Source organism: Pyrus communis, chromosome 13 (assembly GCF_041283825.1).
Source record: "Pyrus communis isolate YQ-2024b chromosome 13, ASM4128382v1, whole genome shotgun sequence".
Lineage (NCBI taxonomy): Eukaryota > Viridiplantae > Streptophyta > Magnoliopsida > Rosales > Rosaceae > Pyrus > Pyrus communis.
The window spans coordinates 28,069,428-28,088,303 of NC_142577.1; the positions used below are offsets into that span (position 1 = coordinate 28,069,428).

General features: G+C 36.7%; 2 protein-coding genes and 1 pseudogene across 5 annotated transcripts; 2 read left to right on the forward strand and 1 right to left on the reverse strand.

Moving 5' to 3' along the window:
• Window positions 1–3,862: 3,862 nt before the first annotated feature.
• LOC137737767 (serine/threonine-protein phosphatase 7) lies at window positions 3,863–9,932 on the forward strand. Of its 3 annotated transcripts, none has more exons than XM_088683192.1 (8): window positions 3,863–4,196; window positions 4,969–5,800; window positions 5,891–6,182; window positions 6,269–6,367; window positions 6,482–7,662; window positions 8,547–8,699; window positions 9,324–9,431; window positions 9,540–9,932. In XM_088683192.1, exons 2-8 carry the CDS (start codon window positions 4,970–4,972, stop codon window positions 9,618–9,620), a joined length of 2,745 nt encoding a protein of 914 aa, XP_088539318.1. In that variant the 5' UTR covers window positions 3,863–4,196; window position 4,969; the 3' UTR covers window positions 9,621–9,932. The 3 variants fall into 3 exon arrangements, with proteins under 3 accessions (XP_088539318.1, XP_088539319.1, XP_088539320.1); XM_088683193.1 differs by having other exon boundaries at window positions 4,057–4,196; window positions 6,290–6,367; XM_088683194.1 differs by lacking the exons at window positions 3,863–4,196; window positions 4,969–5,800 and having other exon boundaries at window positions 5,912–6,182; window positions 9,540–9,834.
• Window positions 9,933–11,789: 1,857 nt separating this feature from the next.
• Window positions 11,790–14,199, reverse strand: LOC148692045 (protein PHYLLO, chloroplastic-like). Of its 2 annotated transcripts, XR_015954731.1 has the most exons (6): window positions 13,686–14,199; window positions 13,392–13,598; window positions 12,921–13,151; window positions 12,662–12,805; window positions 12,087–12,534; window positions 11,790–12,001 (listed from the first exon to the last, which is right to left on the reverse strand). XR_015954731.1 is itself a non-coding variant. In XM_088682472.1 (4 exons), exons 3-4 carry the CDS (start codon window positions 12,851–12,853, stop codon window positions 12,415–12,417), a joined length of 312 nt encoding a protein of 103 aa, XP_088538598.1. In that variant the 5' UTR covers window positions 12,854–13,151; window positions 13,392–13,598; window positions 13,686–14,198; the 3' UTR covers window positions 12,071–12,414. The 2 variants fall into 2 exon arrangements, 1 of the variants encoding a protein (XP_088538598.1); XM_088682472.1 differs by lacking the exon at window positions 11,790–12,001 and having other exon boundaries at window positions 12,071–12,534; window positions 12,662–13,151; window positions 13,686–14,198.
• Window positions 14,200–15,419: 1,220 nt separating this feature from the next.
• On the forward strand, window positions 15,420–17,602 carry LOC137736572 (fe(2+) transport protein 1-like; annotated as a pseudogene).
• The last annotated feature ends 1,274 nt before the right edge of the window (window positions 17,603–18,876 follow it).

Sequence of the window (18,876 nt, forward strand, 5' to 3'; positions counted from 1 at the left end):
AAAAGATCTTAAGCAACTAAGTTAGAAGATCCCTCCGAGTACACATCAAGCAATACTAGTTGAACAATATTAATCAATCCTATAATCATGCGAATAGATTGTCAGCCTTACCAACAATCACGAACGACATGTCGTTTATCCTGCCTGGTAGAAACCCTAACCTCAAAACCCTATAAAAATCTCTCTTCCGGCTGCAACCCTTTCGCAAGTACTAGTGATAGATTTCTCACGTCAGGTACTACGCCGTGACGTATTTATATCCTTTTGTTCCTTTTTGTGTCTCCTAATTATGTATGGATTTTACTGAGATTTTGAAATCATCAAGTTTTAATCTTGTAATTATTGCATTCTAATGCACCAGATAGCCCCTTGCTACTTGGAAACATAGTAGCAGGGAAATTTCGAGCAAAGGGTTGGGTGCAAGATTCAAACTTTGAGATTTTTATCTGAATTAATGGTTTAATTCTTGTGTTTTTCTGTTGCATTTGATACATGTATATGGATTTTATGAAACAAAATTTATATTGTTGAACTTGATGTGGATTTTAAACTTGGCTTATTTGTACCATTAAATTTTGATTTTGGTCGCTGATGAGACGAGTTGAAGCGAATGCGAGCACTAAAAATTTGCGGTCTGTTACGCATTTGTATTTCAGACTGTACGAGCATGGTGCGATACTGAAGGGATCATTGCAGACTTCTCTTGCATTTTTCAAATGACAGCTGAAGCAAAGCTAGGGATACAACATGTGTTGGCATTATGTCCAAACATGGCATGGTTACAGACCGTTAATTATATGCATCAAAACAACATTGCAAACTTGAGCAAAGTAAGCGAACAATTTGCCGGCGGTTTGGGAAAATTGTAGGTACTATATATAACAACATATATATGGATTTATAAATGTATAGAAGGTGAAATTTCTCTAAAATATTTTCATGATATGTAAATAAAAGTTTTATTTATTTTCATGTACACCTTTATAGGAGGTTAAATGTATTTTAACGAACTATGATATACGTATCATATATGATGACATATAAATTTATTTATTTTCATGCTTTCATGATATCCATCATCTTAGCTTTCTCATGTAATTTTGTCCATCAATCTCTTAAGAATAATTTAAACAGAAATAGTCCCAATATATTCGAACAAGATTACATAAGCTTGATGCCCAAGGCAACATACGTTGGTTGTCAATTATTCATTCAGAAGCTACCAGTCATTATCCAATTAAAAAAATTATTTTACTTAATATTATGTACTAGTGTTATTCATTTTCAATTCTAGATGTGAAGTTTTAAATTTCGTGAATGAAGAGTTCGATACCAATTTATTCTCTTACCATTATTGTAAATATGGTTGCATAAGAAAATATAAAAAAATAAACGTTATGGTAAGATACTGCTCATTATGTTGAGATTTTGAAGAGAGTATATTTAGACAGAACTAGTATAAGTACCCATGCATTGCTGTGGGTTTTAAAAGCATATAAAATATGTAAAAAGTTATGTACACATGTACACCCAAATTAGGGGTTCAATGATGGATTTGTACTCCTGGTTAAATGCACTTATAATTTTTATTTTCCAAATCCATATACTCTTCGAAAATACCTATGAGAAGAAAAAAAAAATATTGAGAATAAAAGGGACTCAAGTAGGTACTGTTAATACAATTTATTAAAATTTTGAATAAAGAAAATAAGTACTTCGCCTTACTTCGTATCTTCCTTTGATAATACGCTTGACCCTAGTAATTTCTTGAGAAGTAGTGTTATCTCTGGGGTTATATCAGCCATGCTTTCTTCCTGCAAGGGTTTATTTTTAACTGTCTTCTGTCGTTTGTTTAGACTCTGACAATTTTCTTCATCATCCGGCTTAATTCTATTGGTTGGTGTAGTCGAGTTAGGAAACAAATCAGAGTCACAATGTTCATGTTCATTGTTTGTGCGACAAATTTTTTTTGTTAGACATTTCTATTTCGCTTGCATCAAAAGAACTAGAGCTTCCTTGTATAGTCAAGCTTCTCTTGATGTTCCTAGTTGTTTTCCGCATTGTACTTGCAAATTAATAACCCCAAGCAACAAATTAGTAGCTGGGGAGAAACAAAAAGATATGTTCAACTATATTTATAATCCAACCAAGTAAAATAAATGCAAACCGAGAATATATAAATTAGGATTTTCAAAACACGCTATTACAAAAAATTAATCGCATACAAAATTCTTTTAAACGATCATTAAAAGCACAAAATGAAAACTGAGCTCTTATGAAGAAGCAATGAGAAGGAATGAAGCAACAGAACACCTGTTCAAAAATCCAAAAACGAAATATAGTTCATAGTTCAAAATTGTATGCATCTACAACACCAATATCATTATCGAGTGAAGATGTAGATATTTTCAAGATTTAGAAACATATTAAGATGCAATAGGGATTCGCTTTTGATAAATAAAATAAATCAATGTCTTTTTTCATTTCAGGGATAAAAAATAAAGGTTGAGACTCATAGAAATGAAATTAATTACAAATCTGATATCTTGGGTTTTTATTTTTTATTTTTTCACACAAACTAACGTAATTCCAACAGAAGAGAGAGAGAGAGAAATAGAGAGACCTACTGATGAGTCAATTGCCAATTTTCTGAAGAAATCGATGCTTTTTATGAGTGCATCACAACCTTAAAAAAAAAACGCAAATATCAGTAAAATTGTAAATTAAAACACAAAAGAAACCCTCAAAAAAAAAAAAAAAAAAACTAATTAGCATTGAAGTTACTGAAAGCACAAGAAATTAAAAAAAGAAAAAAATAAAAAAGAATGAGAGAATCCACACTAAACAAAACAGAAAAGAGAACTTGCCCTCTCCCCCCTCAAGTATGGATTGTACACTGATTTCCAGTATCGAGGTTGCTTATTATATCCTTGGGTATGGTTTGTGACTTAGTGTTTGTGGTGAAGTGCAACTTGTCTGTGTTTGTTGTCATATTTAAATAGATTTAAAAATTAAATATCGTGATGTTATCAAATAATATATTTTAGATATAACAATCATAAAATCATACAACAAGTAACTGTTTTAAAGTTCCTCAAATAATCACAGAAGAGAAACAAAACATACATGAAGATAGGTGTATAGATTCAATGGCCACGATCATTCTATACTTATAGATTTGACAAAACTTAGTTCGTAGTTCTGCACTTCCCACGATCATTCTATACTTATAGATTTGACAAAACTTACTATATTGGAAGGCCATTGTTTGTTAAATTCGTTTTTATTAGGAGGGGATCCGTCTTTGTTTCTTAATCAATTGTAATATTGTCTGTATCTACTTTTTATGTTGGAGATCGCATCCATGATGAATAAACTTCTTTTCCAATACGGATCCTAAAAGTTGGAACATTTATTCTAAGGTTAATAGCATCTAACATGAAATTATTTTTTCACTGCTCTTGCTTCTTCTGCCTCCTTTTACTGGGAACAGGGAGAAAATTCAGCAGAAACTAATTCAGGAAAATTCAGTAAGGATAAAAATCAAATCATGCTTTAAAGAGATGCAAGATATTCACAAAAAAAAAAAAAAAAAAAAAAAAATTTGACAACTAATTTAATTACATTATTATTCGAATGCGAAAGAAATTTTTTTTTTATAATCGGCATTACACGACTCTTAAGACGTTTTGAACGTGTTTAAAAATAGAGAAATAATATTTAATGAATAGCTGATTGAATCACATTATTGCTAAGTTATTGTAAGGTACTAGTTAAAAAAAGTACAAAACATAATTATTAAAAAATACTATTAAAATGATGAAGATACCCCTACATTATTATTTGATGTATTATATTAGGCTACTTTTGATGTTTTTTGTTTCATGAGTATTTTTGTTCAAATTTTTTTGTTGAAGCTTGTGACATCAAAAAATATTTTTCGTCTTTATTGTTGGATATATATAATTTAATTTAATTTAAAGTCAAAACTTATTACCCCGAAATTTCATATTCTTTTTCCATTTTTTATTCCAAGATTTACTTGTGTATCATACGAAACAGGTAAATTAAGAATTATCGTTCCTTGGAGTCTTTCAGAATTTGAGTACCCCCTCCCGCTCCCCAGACGGCACTTCTTCCTGTTGGGCTGTTTTTCATCCGTCTTCTTGTAAACCATCATCCTGCCCTATCCCAAGGTAATTTATGCATTAGGGTTTCTTTGTTATTTAGGAATTTAGGGTTTTTAGTTTGCTCAGTTTTGGGGCTGCTTCAATAGTAACTCGAATGTAGGGTTTCTTAATTCTTTCTGATTTAGGAATCTAGGGTTTTTTAGCGTGCTTAATTTTGTGGCTGCCCAAATTTGGTATTGCTTCAATAGTAATTCCTATGTTTGTAATGCAGAAGCTTTGAATTTAGGGTTTCTGATTGCAGAAGCTTAGTTTGATCTGTTTGTAATGCATATGTGAATCTTTATAATGCATATATCAATTTGTTAAATTTATTTCAGAGTCACTTGTTTTGATAATTTGAATTCCAGAAATGTCTCAGTGGCCAAAAAATCTCTGTTTGTAAGGCATATTGAACTGGATATATGTGAATTTGAGGATATATGTGAATATAGAAACCTGCATGTTGCTGGGAAGAGATTTGAGGATATATGTGAATATACAAATCTGCATCTTGCTGGGAAGGGATTTAAGGATATATGTGAATATAGAAACCTGCATGTCTCAGTGGCCAAAAATTTCTGTTTGTAAGGCATAATTTTTTTATGTGCAATTTATGGTTTGCAATGTTGCTGCATCTACATTTCAAATGCTTACTTTAATTAGACTAGTTTAGTTAGAAAGGTATGATAATGAATGTGAAATGAACTTTTGAATGAGGTCTGTTATTGACATGGTTACTGTTATTGCACATTCAAGCTTTGGTAATTTATAAGCATACGTTTTAATTGTTTTTTTGCAGGATGATTGGGTCTCGTGAAAAGTTGTGTAAATTGTCCCAATGGAAAGTGGACCAAAGGGTTCTTGGGGCATTAGAGGGCACTGGGTTAGATAATCTATATACTTTAGCAACTATTGTCGGTAGAAATGCTCATGACAATAGCATGATAGATGCTCTTGTTAGGCATTATGATGTTAGAGATAGGTGTTTTAAGATTAATAATCAAAATTTATTTTTTGGATTAGAAGATGTGCTTTTAATCACAGGCCTTCCAGTAGAAGGAACCCCAGTGATAAAGACAACAACAAGCGTTCATGCCCTTGAAAAGTTGTTAGGAGGAGTGCCTGAAAGTGAGTTGAAGGATAAATCAAATGCGGTGAACCTTAGTTGGTTACAAAAAGAGTTTGAGCATGTACCTGAAAATGTAGATTCCAATAGATTTTCCTGTCATGTTAGAGGATTTGTCCTCTACATATTAGGCACGGTAATGGTTCCCAGTTTAGATCATGTGCACGTCAATCTGGGCTACTTGGGCTGCATGTCTGAGATAGGTGAGATAAAGAAGTATGCATGGGGAGTTGCACTGCTTTCCCATGTGCACTATAGTCTAGAGAGTCATCTTAAAAGAAGGAAAAAAGCTATTGGCAGCCACTTGTTCTTCTTAATGGTGTGGGCATTGGAGCATATCCCTGCCTTTGTGATGGAATTTTTCGGGCATGAGTTAGACACCTATCCCAGCGAGTTCCCGCTGTCTTGTGCTTGGGGAAAATTGTTTCATAATGTGCTTTCTAATAGACACAAAGTGAGGGACTTTAATCGGCACTTGGAGCATCTTTGGGAAAATGAAAATTCGGTACACCTTTTTTACCTTTAGCTTGTAACTTACGTAGCTTTCAATTTTTTATTTTAATAATGGTTTTATTTTAATATACATGTCTTGTAGGTTACTTGGCAGCCTTATATGAGGCTTGCTGACAACTTCCTCCCTGAAGAGATTAGGGGGCAGCAGCGGATGGGAAGCTGCCGGGTGATTTTGATTCACCCGATCCACAGGTGCCCCCTCATATTCCATCGTCCTGATCTTTGCCCTAGGAAACTTGGGTTTAGAGAGGCCGATGTGACTGCCTGTTCCCCAATGCTTTCCGAGCGCACAAGATTTCGAAGTTGGAAACTTCATCTAGAAGAGTGGGAGGAGTTGGAGACGTGCTTTGTGAGGAGCCGGTTAGATCAACAAGGTATGAATATTTAACCATTAGTACTGAACTAAAATATGCTTTTGTTTTTCCAAATGCTTGAACACTTTCTTTTTAATTGGTATTAGATGGCGGGGTCTCGGTGCCAGAAACGAACCTGAGAGAAGGCGGAGCCAAATCTGGAGGATTTGAAAACATAGAAAGAATCCATATTACAGTACAAGAATGTAAGAGCAAGACTCCTAATCCTTATCATCCTTGGAGTCGTGGACTGTTTGGGTGGCAATGAGATTTAGTGTATCAATATTCATAAAATTCACATTTAATTTGTGTTTGGTTAGGGTCTGAGGCAGAAATTACAGCAACAGCAGCAGCTGCTCTATCTGCATCTGCAACTCAAGTCGTTGAACGAGCAACTACTCTAGATGTTCCATCTACATCTATACCTGTTCCATCTTCATCTTTACCTGTTCCATCTACATCAGTACCTCAAGATGTTCCCGAACCAGCAGCACATGTTCCATTTGCATCTGCAACTCAAGACGTTGCAGAACGAGTAGCACCGCCGCCGGTCGTTGATTCATCGTCTTCCTTCATCAAAAACTCTGATTCCAAAGACAACCCATTGTTGTCACCGCCACCACCCAAAATTCCAATTGTATGGCCGCCCGACGGAAAGCTCAGCCTTGAATGGGTTCGAAACCTCATGTCCACTATGGATTGGGCTTCTAGAAATCTTGACCCGAAGAAATTTCCGGACGTGTTTCCTATGGAGGTTTTCGATAGCTTGGTCGTCAGCGCCTCCAATATCCTCCACAAAGAGGCAAATTGCATTTTCGTCGACCGGTTAGGCCTGGAATCCACTGTTGTCGTTGTTGGAGACATTCATGGTCAGCTGCACGATCTCCTTTTCCTTCTAAATGATGCTGGATTTCCTTCAGAAAATCAATTATTCGTCTTCAATGGTGATTATGTTGATAGAGGGGCTTGGGGGATTGAAACCTTCTTGATTTTATTGGCGTGGAAAGTGTTTTTGCCCAAGAGCGTTTATCTTCTTAGAGGAAATCATGAATCCAAATACTGCACTTCTGTTTATGGATTTGAGAAGGAAGTGTTGACAAAGTATGGAGACAAAGGGAAACATGTGTACCGACAATGTCTCTGGTGCTTTAAGCGTCTCCCTTTGGCATCCATTATCGGGAAATATGTTTATACTGCTCATGGTGGGCTGTTTCGCAGCATGGCGGCATACCCCAAGAGATCAAAAAGAAAGAAGAGAAGGAGAATAGCTTTCGATCCTGAACTGAGCAGTCCATTGTCCCTTGGCACGCTTGAAGAATTAAAGAAGGCTCAAAGATCAGTTTTGGATCCTTCATGTGAAGGTTCGAACTTGATTCCTGGTGACGTGCTATGGTCAGATCCCTCCATGGATCCTGGTCTTTCTTTGAATACAGAGAGAGGCATTGGTTTGCTTTGGGGCCCTGACTGCACTGAGGATTTTCTCAAGAAGTCTCAACTCAAGGTTATATACAACATGGAATCTGCATTTCTTGGTTTTAGGCAATTGAATGTTAGTTTACTTGCACGGTTACAACTTCCATGTTGGAAACCAATATGTTGTGGGATATTTTGTCGATGCTATGATCTTTGACATTATGCCTTTTGTTGTCTAATTTCTGGTGACTTGCTTGTGTTAGTTGTTAAGTGATGCATTCAATTAATAGCATATTGTGACTTCGAAACATGGCATGCTTTAACTGTAATCTAGAGATGATGCACATTTCTTTTCTAGAACTAAACCTTTGATTACTTTTGGGTACTGGTGTTCCTAAGTGCTGTGAATTTAAATTTAGGTAACTTTTAAAACAAATGCGGACAAATCCTTCAATATAATTTTGAATGATCATACGAAGTTAATTAGTCGAAAACAATATCTGACGGATGATCAGTTGTTAACCCTAATATAATGTTGACAACAAATAGGTTCTTACAATGGCGTATTTTTAGGTTCGAGTTACATGATGATTGTTAAAGCTTGTTATGAAAGCATGTATAAGAGATGCAGGTGCTTATGGTTTTGTTATTGCTTTGATAGTTTTTAACCACCTTGACCTTGGCTCAATAGGTAGATGGTGGGTGGGGTTTGGCTATGTCTTCTGTTAAAATTTTACTATTAAAGGAAAGAAAATGTCTGGTTTTAATCCTTTTAAAAATGACTAGCGGCTGTAATGTTTCTGAACTGCACAAAGGCTGTTGCACTTATGTTTCTCTCACACACTAAGCATGAGATGATTTCTTTCTACTCTCTTGTTACGTTTACTTCCTTTTGTTGTATTTGCATAACTGGTAATCATAATAGAGGTGCAATACTAAGATTTGGGTTATTCTATATTGTCAAAACCACAGTTGATTATTAGAACGCATGAAGGCCCTGATGCGCGGGACAAGATGCAGAGGCCAGGTCTTGATGGAATGGATAACGGGTTCACCATAGATCACATTGTGGAGTCAGGAAAGCTCATTACTTTGTTTAGTGCTCCAGACTACCCACAATTTCAGGTTTGTTTAGGATCTTTTGAGATTGGTATTTGTTGTGTTCATAGTTTTGCCAAATTGTGATGCAAAGTTTGCTTGATGCATGTATGGTTATGCTGATGTGGTTTTGCCTGTTTCCTTCTAAGATCCTAAACTCAATTATCTTTAAGATTGGTAAGTTCTATAGGTTTGGGAGGTTTGTGATATCAAGATAGTAATAGAAGTAAACCAGAATGAATATTTTCTTTTAACCTTGTAACCGGAAATATCAAAGATGGTAATTGGATATCAAGATAGTAAAATAGTGATTGGATGATTCCACCCATGAAACATCTGTATAGAAATCGTTTGCGTAATAGGAAAAGAGCATAGATAAAGTAAGGTACTTGAACCCAATGAAGAAAGAACCAATATAAAACTAAAATCTCTAGATGCAGCACATGAAATGTGTTTCTGTGTGTCTAAATGTATAGCTATTGACTATTTGTAACTAGTCCATCTCCCGACTCGTGCTGTGATGCTTTCTTAACTCTTGATTGAGCCTTCAAGTTCATCTACGTTTGGTTTTACTTACGGATTTTATGAAATAGTTTATGTGCCTGTTTTCGCATTCTGTAAATTGACACTAATCTCTTCATGCACATGCAGGGGACAGAAGATAGGTGCAGAAATAAAGGAGCTTACATCGTTCTGGAACCCCCAAATTTTGATAATCCTGTTTTTCATAGCTTTGAAGCAGTCACTCCAAGACCTCAGGTATTTGTGTTTACTGATTCCAGATTTCATTCCTGATAAGTATTTCGTTGTGTTGGAGCCAAATGTATGTGTTAAAAATATTTCCGTGCTTTGTGGCTTCCATTGCAGGCGAATCCCTTTTACGATTTTAAAGAAGTGGCCGATTCTGATCAAGAGTTGGACTTCGCATCGATGCAGACTAGCCCGTGAAGTCCTCGTTCACCTGGACAATTTACCGAGTCGGAGACCATTGGAGCTTGATAACAGTGTATTAAAAGGCGAAGGCGTATGCAAGGCGTCCTATGGATATCCCCGCCTAGACGTGAGGAGAAGTCTTACAAAACCTAAATTTTTTAATATATATGTTGATGCACAAAATTAGGGAAGACTTTGGAACAACATAAAGTGTCAAGCTTGTCACCTTTGCTCGGTTGCTCCGGTCACTAGTGAGGATAAATATGTAAAGAGATAGAGATAGGAAAGCAAACACAAGATGCAATAAAAAGATTTAAAAAAAAAAAACATGATAGAGATCAACGTCATGCCATTAAAGTCATGCATGGCTAACAACTCAATACCATTACTAGAAAAATGGGTGATGTGTATAACGATGTTGTCAATGATGTTGCCCCACCCCTACCTCCAACCATCCAAACCCACACATGATAGACTCCCTTCCAACCATACCGGCCCATATGTGGTTGTGAATCAAATGAAATTCACTTCAATTTGAAATTTTAATTTTAGAGGAATAAAATATGCTTGGATTATGTCAAGGGGTTATGCAATTGAAGGATTGGTTGGGTGCTCTTTACACATGCCTTTGGTTGGGTTTTTTGTTTTCTTTCTCTTGTCCTTATCATTAAACAAAGTGATAAGATGGTTTTTTTTTTTGTTAAAATTCAAAGTTAAAAAAAAAATTTCATTAGGTTTTTTTTTTTTTTAAAAGAAATGAATGGTTCTAATTATAACATGTATATATTGGGAAGATTTGACAAGATTCACAACTAAATGTATAACGAAGTGCACCCAGCACTCTCTGCACTGTGATAAGCCGATTAAATTATAACAAAATTGTGGTGTGACCAAAGATAATTGGCTAGCTAATGTTATGTGTAGAGATCTAATAATTGTAAAATTTGCCAACTGTCATTAGATTAGGCGTTTATTATAGAGGTTGTTAAGAGTTAGCTTCTAAGCATTTCTAGCCAAGTATATGTATCTCTGTAATTCATTCTGAGATCATTTTAATCACAGCTTAGTTTCTTCTTAATTTCTAGAATTCTCTCAACTCTTCTCTGTATTTCTCTCTTTCTGTTCTCTCAGCCACGGTTAACAGCTAACGCGTGTACTCTCAATTTCAAGAAATGAATCGATGAAGCATCTCATAGTTAGGAAAGTAATTAATTAACCTGCTAATTTCAGCCGACTTTGGCGTAAAAACTACATGCGAACCTTATAAACACAACCCTAAAGAGCTCGATTAGTATAATGCAACGCAAGCCTTGGAAATCAAATTAACCCCAGGTGTGACGGTCACGCAAATCACAACAACATGGAGAAGGCTGCATCTAACATAGTCGTTTTCTTGGTCATTGCAACTTGTGAGTTTTTCTCACTATTTCTATTCTCTCATACTTTTTGCAGTTGCTTAGACAGACAGCAAGCTGGCAATATTCGTTGCTATGTTCTGAATGACTGCCGAGATTTATATTGTATTGATGGACGTCCCAAATGTGTTCGTCACAAATGCAAATGCGTCGAGGATCCGTATTCTCCTTCCCCAAGTCCGATTTCTTAGATTTAGTTCTGTTGCCCTAGGTATGCAAAACCAATAATCAAGTCTTCTTTTCAAAAATAAATAATCAAAATTAATTCTTGAGTAACAAGGTTGAGAGTGATTTTAATTTTCCTTACTAAAGAAAATTTCATTAGAAGGTGATTGTGAGTTTGTGATGGGTCTGTTAAACATGGTGATGGGTTTGCAAAACCATTGATATCGGGCTGATAAACCATTCATCTCAACGTTCCACAATGGACTACTTACGCACATCTCGCATCGATTGTCGCAATCATCGTTCGTATACTCCGTGGTGGATGCACATTGAGATCTCTCAGAACCACTCAAAGTTCGAGAAATATATATGTAAAAGTCTTTCAATGACTCTTTGAATATTTGGTACAGGCTCTTTTTGTGCAAACTAAGTGTTCGACAAAATACCTTTCGCAGGTTGCATGGACAACATGCGATAAGTTCTCTCAATAACACTCGTCAAATTGTTTTGGTATATGCCAATATCTTTTGACTCGTACACAATTTCGTTCAGCTGACAACAATAAGTTCACCAAATGTTCAACAAAATGCTTTTAGCAAATAAACTAAATTTTTTTTGCACGTTTTACGCTCTGTTTGTATCTAAAAAACTTGAACTTTTAACTCTAAAACTTCTCAAAGGTTCGAATTTTGGATCTGTCACTGGTATACTAGTGCAGAACGTAAGAGCAAGTGATCCAATCATTTACCAACTCATAGTCCACGTCTAGCATCATGAAGACTTCATCAAGCTTTCACGATCAAGTATGAATTGAGGCTGAAACAGGAAACCAATGCAACTTGAGAGAGAGAGAGAGAGAGAGAGAGAGAGAGAGTCTCAAGTATATGAAATTTTAACTAACATCGTATCTTTGTCCAATCTCGTGGACTTTGATGGGATAAGAGAAACCCTTTGAATCTACAGTGAGCTAGAATACGCGGACTTGCTCTCCGGTAAAATTTCTATGAACTACGTTGCCATTTATTTGAAATTTTTCAAGAACTTGATCAGCAACAGATGCTTCTACGAAGCCACTATATGGATTAAAACCTATCTTGAGAGGAGTGTTTACATCTTTTAGCCAGCGGTAAGTTCCTAAACCATGGGCTATTGACGGAGCCAATGAATAATTCATCATTTCACAGATTTCTGAATTCTTCTGGTTGAGATAACAGCAAAACCGAATATGCTCACAAACCTAGCCCACTTTCAAACGCAGCACTAACAACAGCCATTTTTTGGTGCTGCTGTGCCCACTGGGCAATGATTGCTGTATTTCCGAAGCTGCCAACAACGCTAGGTTTAATAACCTGAAAGAACCAATATGAACAACCTAAATCAGGAACACGCCATCGAATGGTCATAAATTTCAGTAACAAAGACACCAAATTGCAAAAGATTGAGATACTAATGAGCAATGTATAAACTGCCACTCACAGTAGCTACTATTCCCGGATGGGTATACTTCACCAGCTTATCAAGCGGATGTTCTCTAGTACTGTCAATAGTTTCATCCAGTGCCACAAGTAAACCACTTTCTTCACAGAATCCGATAATGTCGCCTTCATTTTGAACAGGTTCCTGGAACAAATAGATAGTCTCAGGGTCAACGATGGCATTAAGATACATTGACAACTATCACTAATCCTAACAAATATAGATGAGGCGAAAAGTTAAATCGTTAAAGCATGCCAACCACATAAACTTTGATCTGAAAGAGATTCTATCACTCGAGAGGGAGTGGTAATGTAGAGTAGAAATGTTGAGTTAACCAATTTTGCAGAGTGAATGCCTCTAAATACTGCAGATCGCAATCCTTTACCGAGGATCCAAACTGGATAGCTTCTTTATACGTCCAGTTCCGATTGGCGTCAGCACGAACTTGAATCCGGTATCCAACTTTCTTTCTCACTGCCTGTATAGCTACCTGTTGCAAAAATCATTGGAAAGCCACAAACCAAAGCCTTCACTTTCTTTGATGCATAATAACAAAGTCGTATTGACAAGAATATTTGTAATGGTAACAATATGAGTTCAGAGAGATGAGAATAGTGCCCTCAGCTTTACTGCAGTAAATCCTTCTTCCACAAGTGACGCTACAACATGAGCTACTTGTGTGGGTGTCCCATCAAAATCAACGAGGGCAAAAAGAAAGATAAGAACTAACCTTTTGAACGAAGAAGATGATGATGAAGGTGCAAAGTGAACCGCGGCACCAATTCCGAAAACTCGTCGGGTTTCATTCACGTACAGCGATTTATAACTCGGGTTTTCGACATCCTTGCCCATGAAAAACAGAGGATAAACCGCAGACGACTCCAGTTGACTGCATGCAAAACCAGTTCAGGCTTTTGGCACTCAGCGACATAGCCACCTGTGAAATTCGCCATTAAAGTCCACAATTCAACGCACATTGTATGATAAACCAGTATGAAACCGGAGATTTTTAATTACGTGAAACCTATGAATTCCGGTACAAGTGGAAGGAGGATTGAGCTCCAACTCCTCAACGGCCTCTCTGATCTTTTCAAGTCCTTGAGGAAGAGTCAACGCTGGAGTCAGCGTCCACGTGACGCCGGCCTCGATCACCAAGTCACCGTCCTCCGTTTCTGACACTTCGCGGACTTCGATCTCCGGGCCGTCGAATCTTACTCCTCCAACGGCCTTAAAGACAAAAATAATACGAAAAATCAAATAGAAGTGACATCATTTAAGCGGAAATAAATGAGAGTGGAGAATTTTTTTTTTTTTTGAGGGAGTCGAAAATGGCGGGAGTTTGGGTTGAGGAATAAGAAGGGCGGCGGCAGTGGCGTCGTTGTGCGCGGGACAGGGACCTCTTGCCATGCAGGAAAGAGAGAGAATTTGTGGGCAATAGCATCGAATGTGAGGAAGAGAGAAGAAAAAGGAGGGAGGGGAGTTTCAGAGAGAGAGAGAGAGAGAGAAGTGAAAGAAGATGAAGGTGGGGAGAAGGGGATAAGGAAACAGTCTCTGCCGCTAGAGAGATTTTTCAATGTGATCTGCACACGAGAGGAGATGGTACATCACTTATCATTATATAAATTATGAGATTTATATATTAATAACTTAATAACTTAAAAAATAAAATTTTCTACCATTTACATAAAAACACATGGTGTACCATTCGTATTCCTGTCACAATGACAAATTTTTCCTCCTGCTGTTGCTGTTGATGTTTCTGTTCTGGTGACCGTTATGCATTTGCATTCCTGTGGGCTAATTGGGTCTATTGGGCGTACTGGTCCTATTGGGCCCAGTTTAATGTCGATTGTCGGTTTGGTTTTTCAGGAATGGGATCATATTCGGATCCTCTTTATGAGGATCTTATGGAGCAGTTCATCATATCTGTTCATTAGTCATCTTGCAGTTAAAAATTATTTAAAATTATTTATTTAAAAGTGAACACAAATGGTATCTATCGAAAGTTGGCCGCAAAATATACAATGAACGATTAAAATAAATTGATCCCTAGAATCTTCACGAAGAGAATCTAGAGAGGACTCCGCTTTTTTAAATGGGCGAATTTTGTTAGATCTTCTTATCAAAAGGGGGATTTGAAAACAGGCTGGATAAAAGAGGTTGGAGTTTATCTTTGAGAGGAGTCTTTTTCAAAAAAAGTAAAATTATCCAACAACAAAAAAAGCATAAATATTTCTATAAAAAAAATTATTAATTTCTGTAAGCATTTTAGAAAATGTCTAATTCCCAATTTGAATTAGGCTAAACAAGTATATATTTATTTTTTTCTGAGAGATTTAGAATTAAGCTAACAAGTATACACTTTTATTCCTTTTTAATCATTTAACTTTAATAAAAACATTAAGTATTTTCGTTAATTAATTTTACTAATTTCATTAAAGTTAATTAAGTCTCTTTTAGAAATATGCCACGACATCCATGCAGCTGACTAGGACGAGTCCAACTGATGACGTAGCACAGAACTCTCAGTTAAACTCTGCCCATGCCAAAAGCTCACCACACGCCCGTCACAATTTTTCGTCGTCCCAGTCCATGCTCTCCAAACTACCCTTCTTCATCTCAAAATTCAGTGATTCACCACTCCAAACCAACTAAAACAAATCTCGCATCAAGGGTATTCCTTGAATCTATAAAACCCTGATTCCAACAAACTCAGCTTCGCACACCAACATAGATATCCCACTACTAAGCAAGTACTTCAATGGCTGCCAAACTCTACGCCCTCGCCGTCATCCTCCTCCTCATCAGCATTGCCGGCAATGCAGCTGCCGAGGAACCACAGCAATGTGGGTCCAAATCCAAAGGACAATGCCACGACAAATCCAAGGCCTTGATACTGAAGACCATTGCTTTATTTGCCATTTTGGTCACGAGCATGATTAGTGCTGCTTGCCGATGTTTTCACGCAAGGTTTCGGCTTTCCAACCCGGCAAAAACATGTTCGTCATTGTCAAAGCGTTCGCCTCCGGTGTCATACTTGCCACGGGGTACATGCACGTTTTGCCCGACTCGTTCGATTGCTTGACATCCGAGTGCTTGCCGGAACATCCGTGGAGGAAGTTTCCATTCACAACGTTCGTGGCAATGCTTTCAGCCGTTCTTACTCTCATGGTGGACTCGTTTTCAATGAGTCACTATAGGAAATATTTAGTTCGCGGTGCAGCTCGCGGCGAAGATGACGAGAATGCCAAAAATAGCTCTTCTCAAATAGAACCTTTTGGGTATGGTCATGACATTAAGACTGAAGATGGACTCGACGATAAGGATTCACAGTTGCTGAGATATCGTGTTGTGGCACAGGTATTAATCTTATGATTTTGTGTAGTTTGTTACGCATGCTCGAATACTCTTAACCATTTAAACTTGCTTACCGTATTCAACTAAATGAAACCTATTAATCGAGCATTACTTTGAAACTAAGTTAGGGTTTGAATAATTTTTAACTGAGTTGGAGTGTTGATGCATGCAGGTATTGGAACTAGGAATTGTAGTGCACTCGGTAGTGATTGGATTATCAATGGGGGCATCTGATAATCCATGCACAATCAGACCACTCATTATTGCCCTTTGTTTCCATCAACTATTTGAAGGAATGGGACTCGGCGGATGCATACTACAGGTAATTATTAATTCAGTATTCACCAACTAATCTACCAGCCTTGTATTTATTAATGAACAATACTTGACTACTCAAAGATGAATAGGAATTCATACTCAAAATTCTTAGTGTTTTAATCACAGAGTTTTGTGTTTATGATCAGAACCGTTCATACTATGAATTACACTGTAAAGACCATTACCATTTCTGCAAAAAATAAATTTAAACTAAGGTTATTTAGTTAATCTATTATAGCAACATAGACAGTTTGTAATATTTTTACCAATACCGTTCATTGGTTTTTTAAACAGTTTAATGACTAAACGACCTTAGTTTTAATTTGATTTCTTGCAGAGACGATCGTTATAGGATGATTTATAATATGAACGGTTTTAATTATAAATACAAAGTTCTATAAATACACAACGAACAATTTTGAGAAATTTTGAGTAGGAGTTCCTACTCATCTTTAAGTAGCCAACTAAAGTATAAATTGTATAATTAATCCTAAAACATGCTTCAAATTAATGTGGCTTGCAGGCTGAATATGGTATGAAGATGAAAGCAACAATGGTGTTCTTCTTCTCAGCCACGACACCATTTGGGATAGTGTTGCTTTTCAAAGATTGAATTGTATATCGATTGTAAGTGTTACAAGAGAGAGAGATCACACTTATAGAGAATCACAAGGAGAAGCTGCAAGAGGGGAGCAAACACAATCCCTAAGAACCAGCACTTGACCTGTGAAAAAAACAAAAGACTTAATTAAGGAAAGAAGCTCCTACAAGTAAGAAGGAAGTCCTAAGAGGTAAGGGACAAGACAAGGTATGGGAAGACAAGAGAGTAGGGTTAAGACCATCACTTTAGCCCATGACTTAGCTAAAGTGAGGATGACAACCCATCCTTGAGATCCTTACAAAACACTTTGGGAAGCTAAATACCAATTCCATGAATTAAGGGAGTTGACAACTTGACACTAAGAAACCGAACTCAGCCATGCATACAACCAGAAACCCTAAAGTCCATTAGACAACTTCCAATAGATAGCACTAGGAATTGCACTGTCACATATATACAGTGACGACAGTCCGACGGCTCTGATTCTGGTCGGGTTGCTAAATGCTGCATCTGCAGGGCTGCTCAACTATATGGCGCTGGTGGATCTCCTAGCAGCTGATTTCATGGGGACTACATTGCAAGCAAATGTGAAGCTCCAAATGTTGTCTTATATTGCAGTTCTTTTTGGGGCAGGAGGCATGTCAGTAATAGCCATATGGGCATAGCCTAACAGATCAACAATTATGTCAGATGGATTAATAAGATACAATAGGATTGTGCTAGCTAGCTGCTTAATTATGTATTAATTAGCTGTGATCTGCATGTACAGTAGGGTTAAACTTTTTGAGAATTTTAATTTATTCAGTTTTCAATCCTTAATTGGCAACTAGTTTGTATCCATCCATGGCATTCTCCTGAAATCTTTTAACCAATGAAAGGGACTTGAAAGTTGCCACTCGCGAGTGTTTAAAAACGTTTACTCTTGCAACCGAATGCAGAAGAAGTTGTGTGTTCAAAATTTAAATCCTCTCTCTCCAGTGTCGTTCTAATCATTTCTAGGACTACTGACCAATCTTATTTTCCTTTTGGTGGGAACTACCAACTAATATTTATAAGTTTTCCAAACCTAACTGCTAATTAACTAGTACAAGGTTACTCAACTAAGCTGAGCCACTCGTTTCCAGCTCTAGAGAAACTTCCATCGCCATTTCCATGAGTCCATCACTGGTTGAATTAATAATATTATTAATTTTGATCTCTTTGCTGTCTTGTTATTATTGTTGGCCTGACTTCTCAACTTTCCATACAATACATCATCATCAGTCTTTTCTTTTCTTGAACAAAAGGGTTATTAATGGACTAGCACTAGCACCTAAAGTTAATGGATCCGAAATAAATTGTTAATTACATGTTATAAAAATCGTTTTGTGAAGAACTATTTGTGAGGATATGAAAGTATAAAGAGTAAAACATTGAAAAATGAAAAACCATGCAACGGTTTATAAGAGATTGAGTCATCATTACCTATATCGTCAATTGGTTTATGATGAAACTTTAATTTCTTTCATTCTCGTTGTGGTGAGTCTAATATATAAGGCTAATATATAAGGCCTCGTTTGGCAGCTCGGACTGTACTGATTATTTCTGTCGGATAGGATAAATAGCCACCGAATAGTACTAACTAAATTAGTCAGGTGTTTGGTGCAGTATCGGACTAGTGACCGTATTATTTATATTATGTTTGGTATTATACTAGATAGGAGGAATCAAACTTAAAAAAAAAAAAAATTTAAAAAGTGAAATTATTTTTTTGTTCCCAGATCTCTCCGCACCCCCCAAACACCCTCCCTCTCTCCCTTCTTCTTCCCCGACTGCAGAAGAATCCCAAATAATTGTTCCCCAGCTCTCTCCGCCACACCCCCCAAACTCCCTCCCTTTCTCTCCCATATTCTTCTTCCCCGACTAAATAATCCAGGCGTTTTGGTTGGTTTTATTAAGC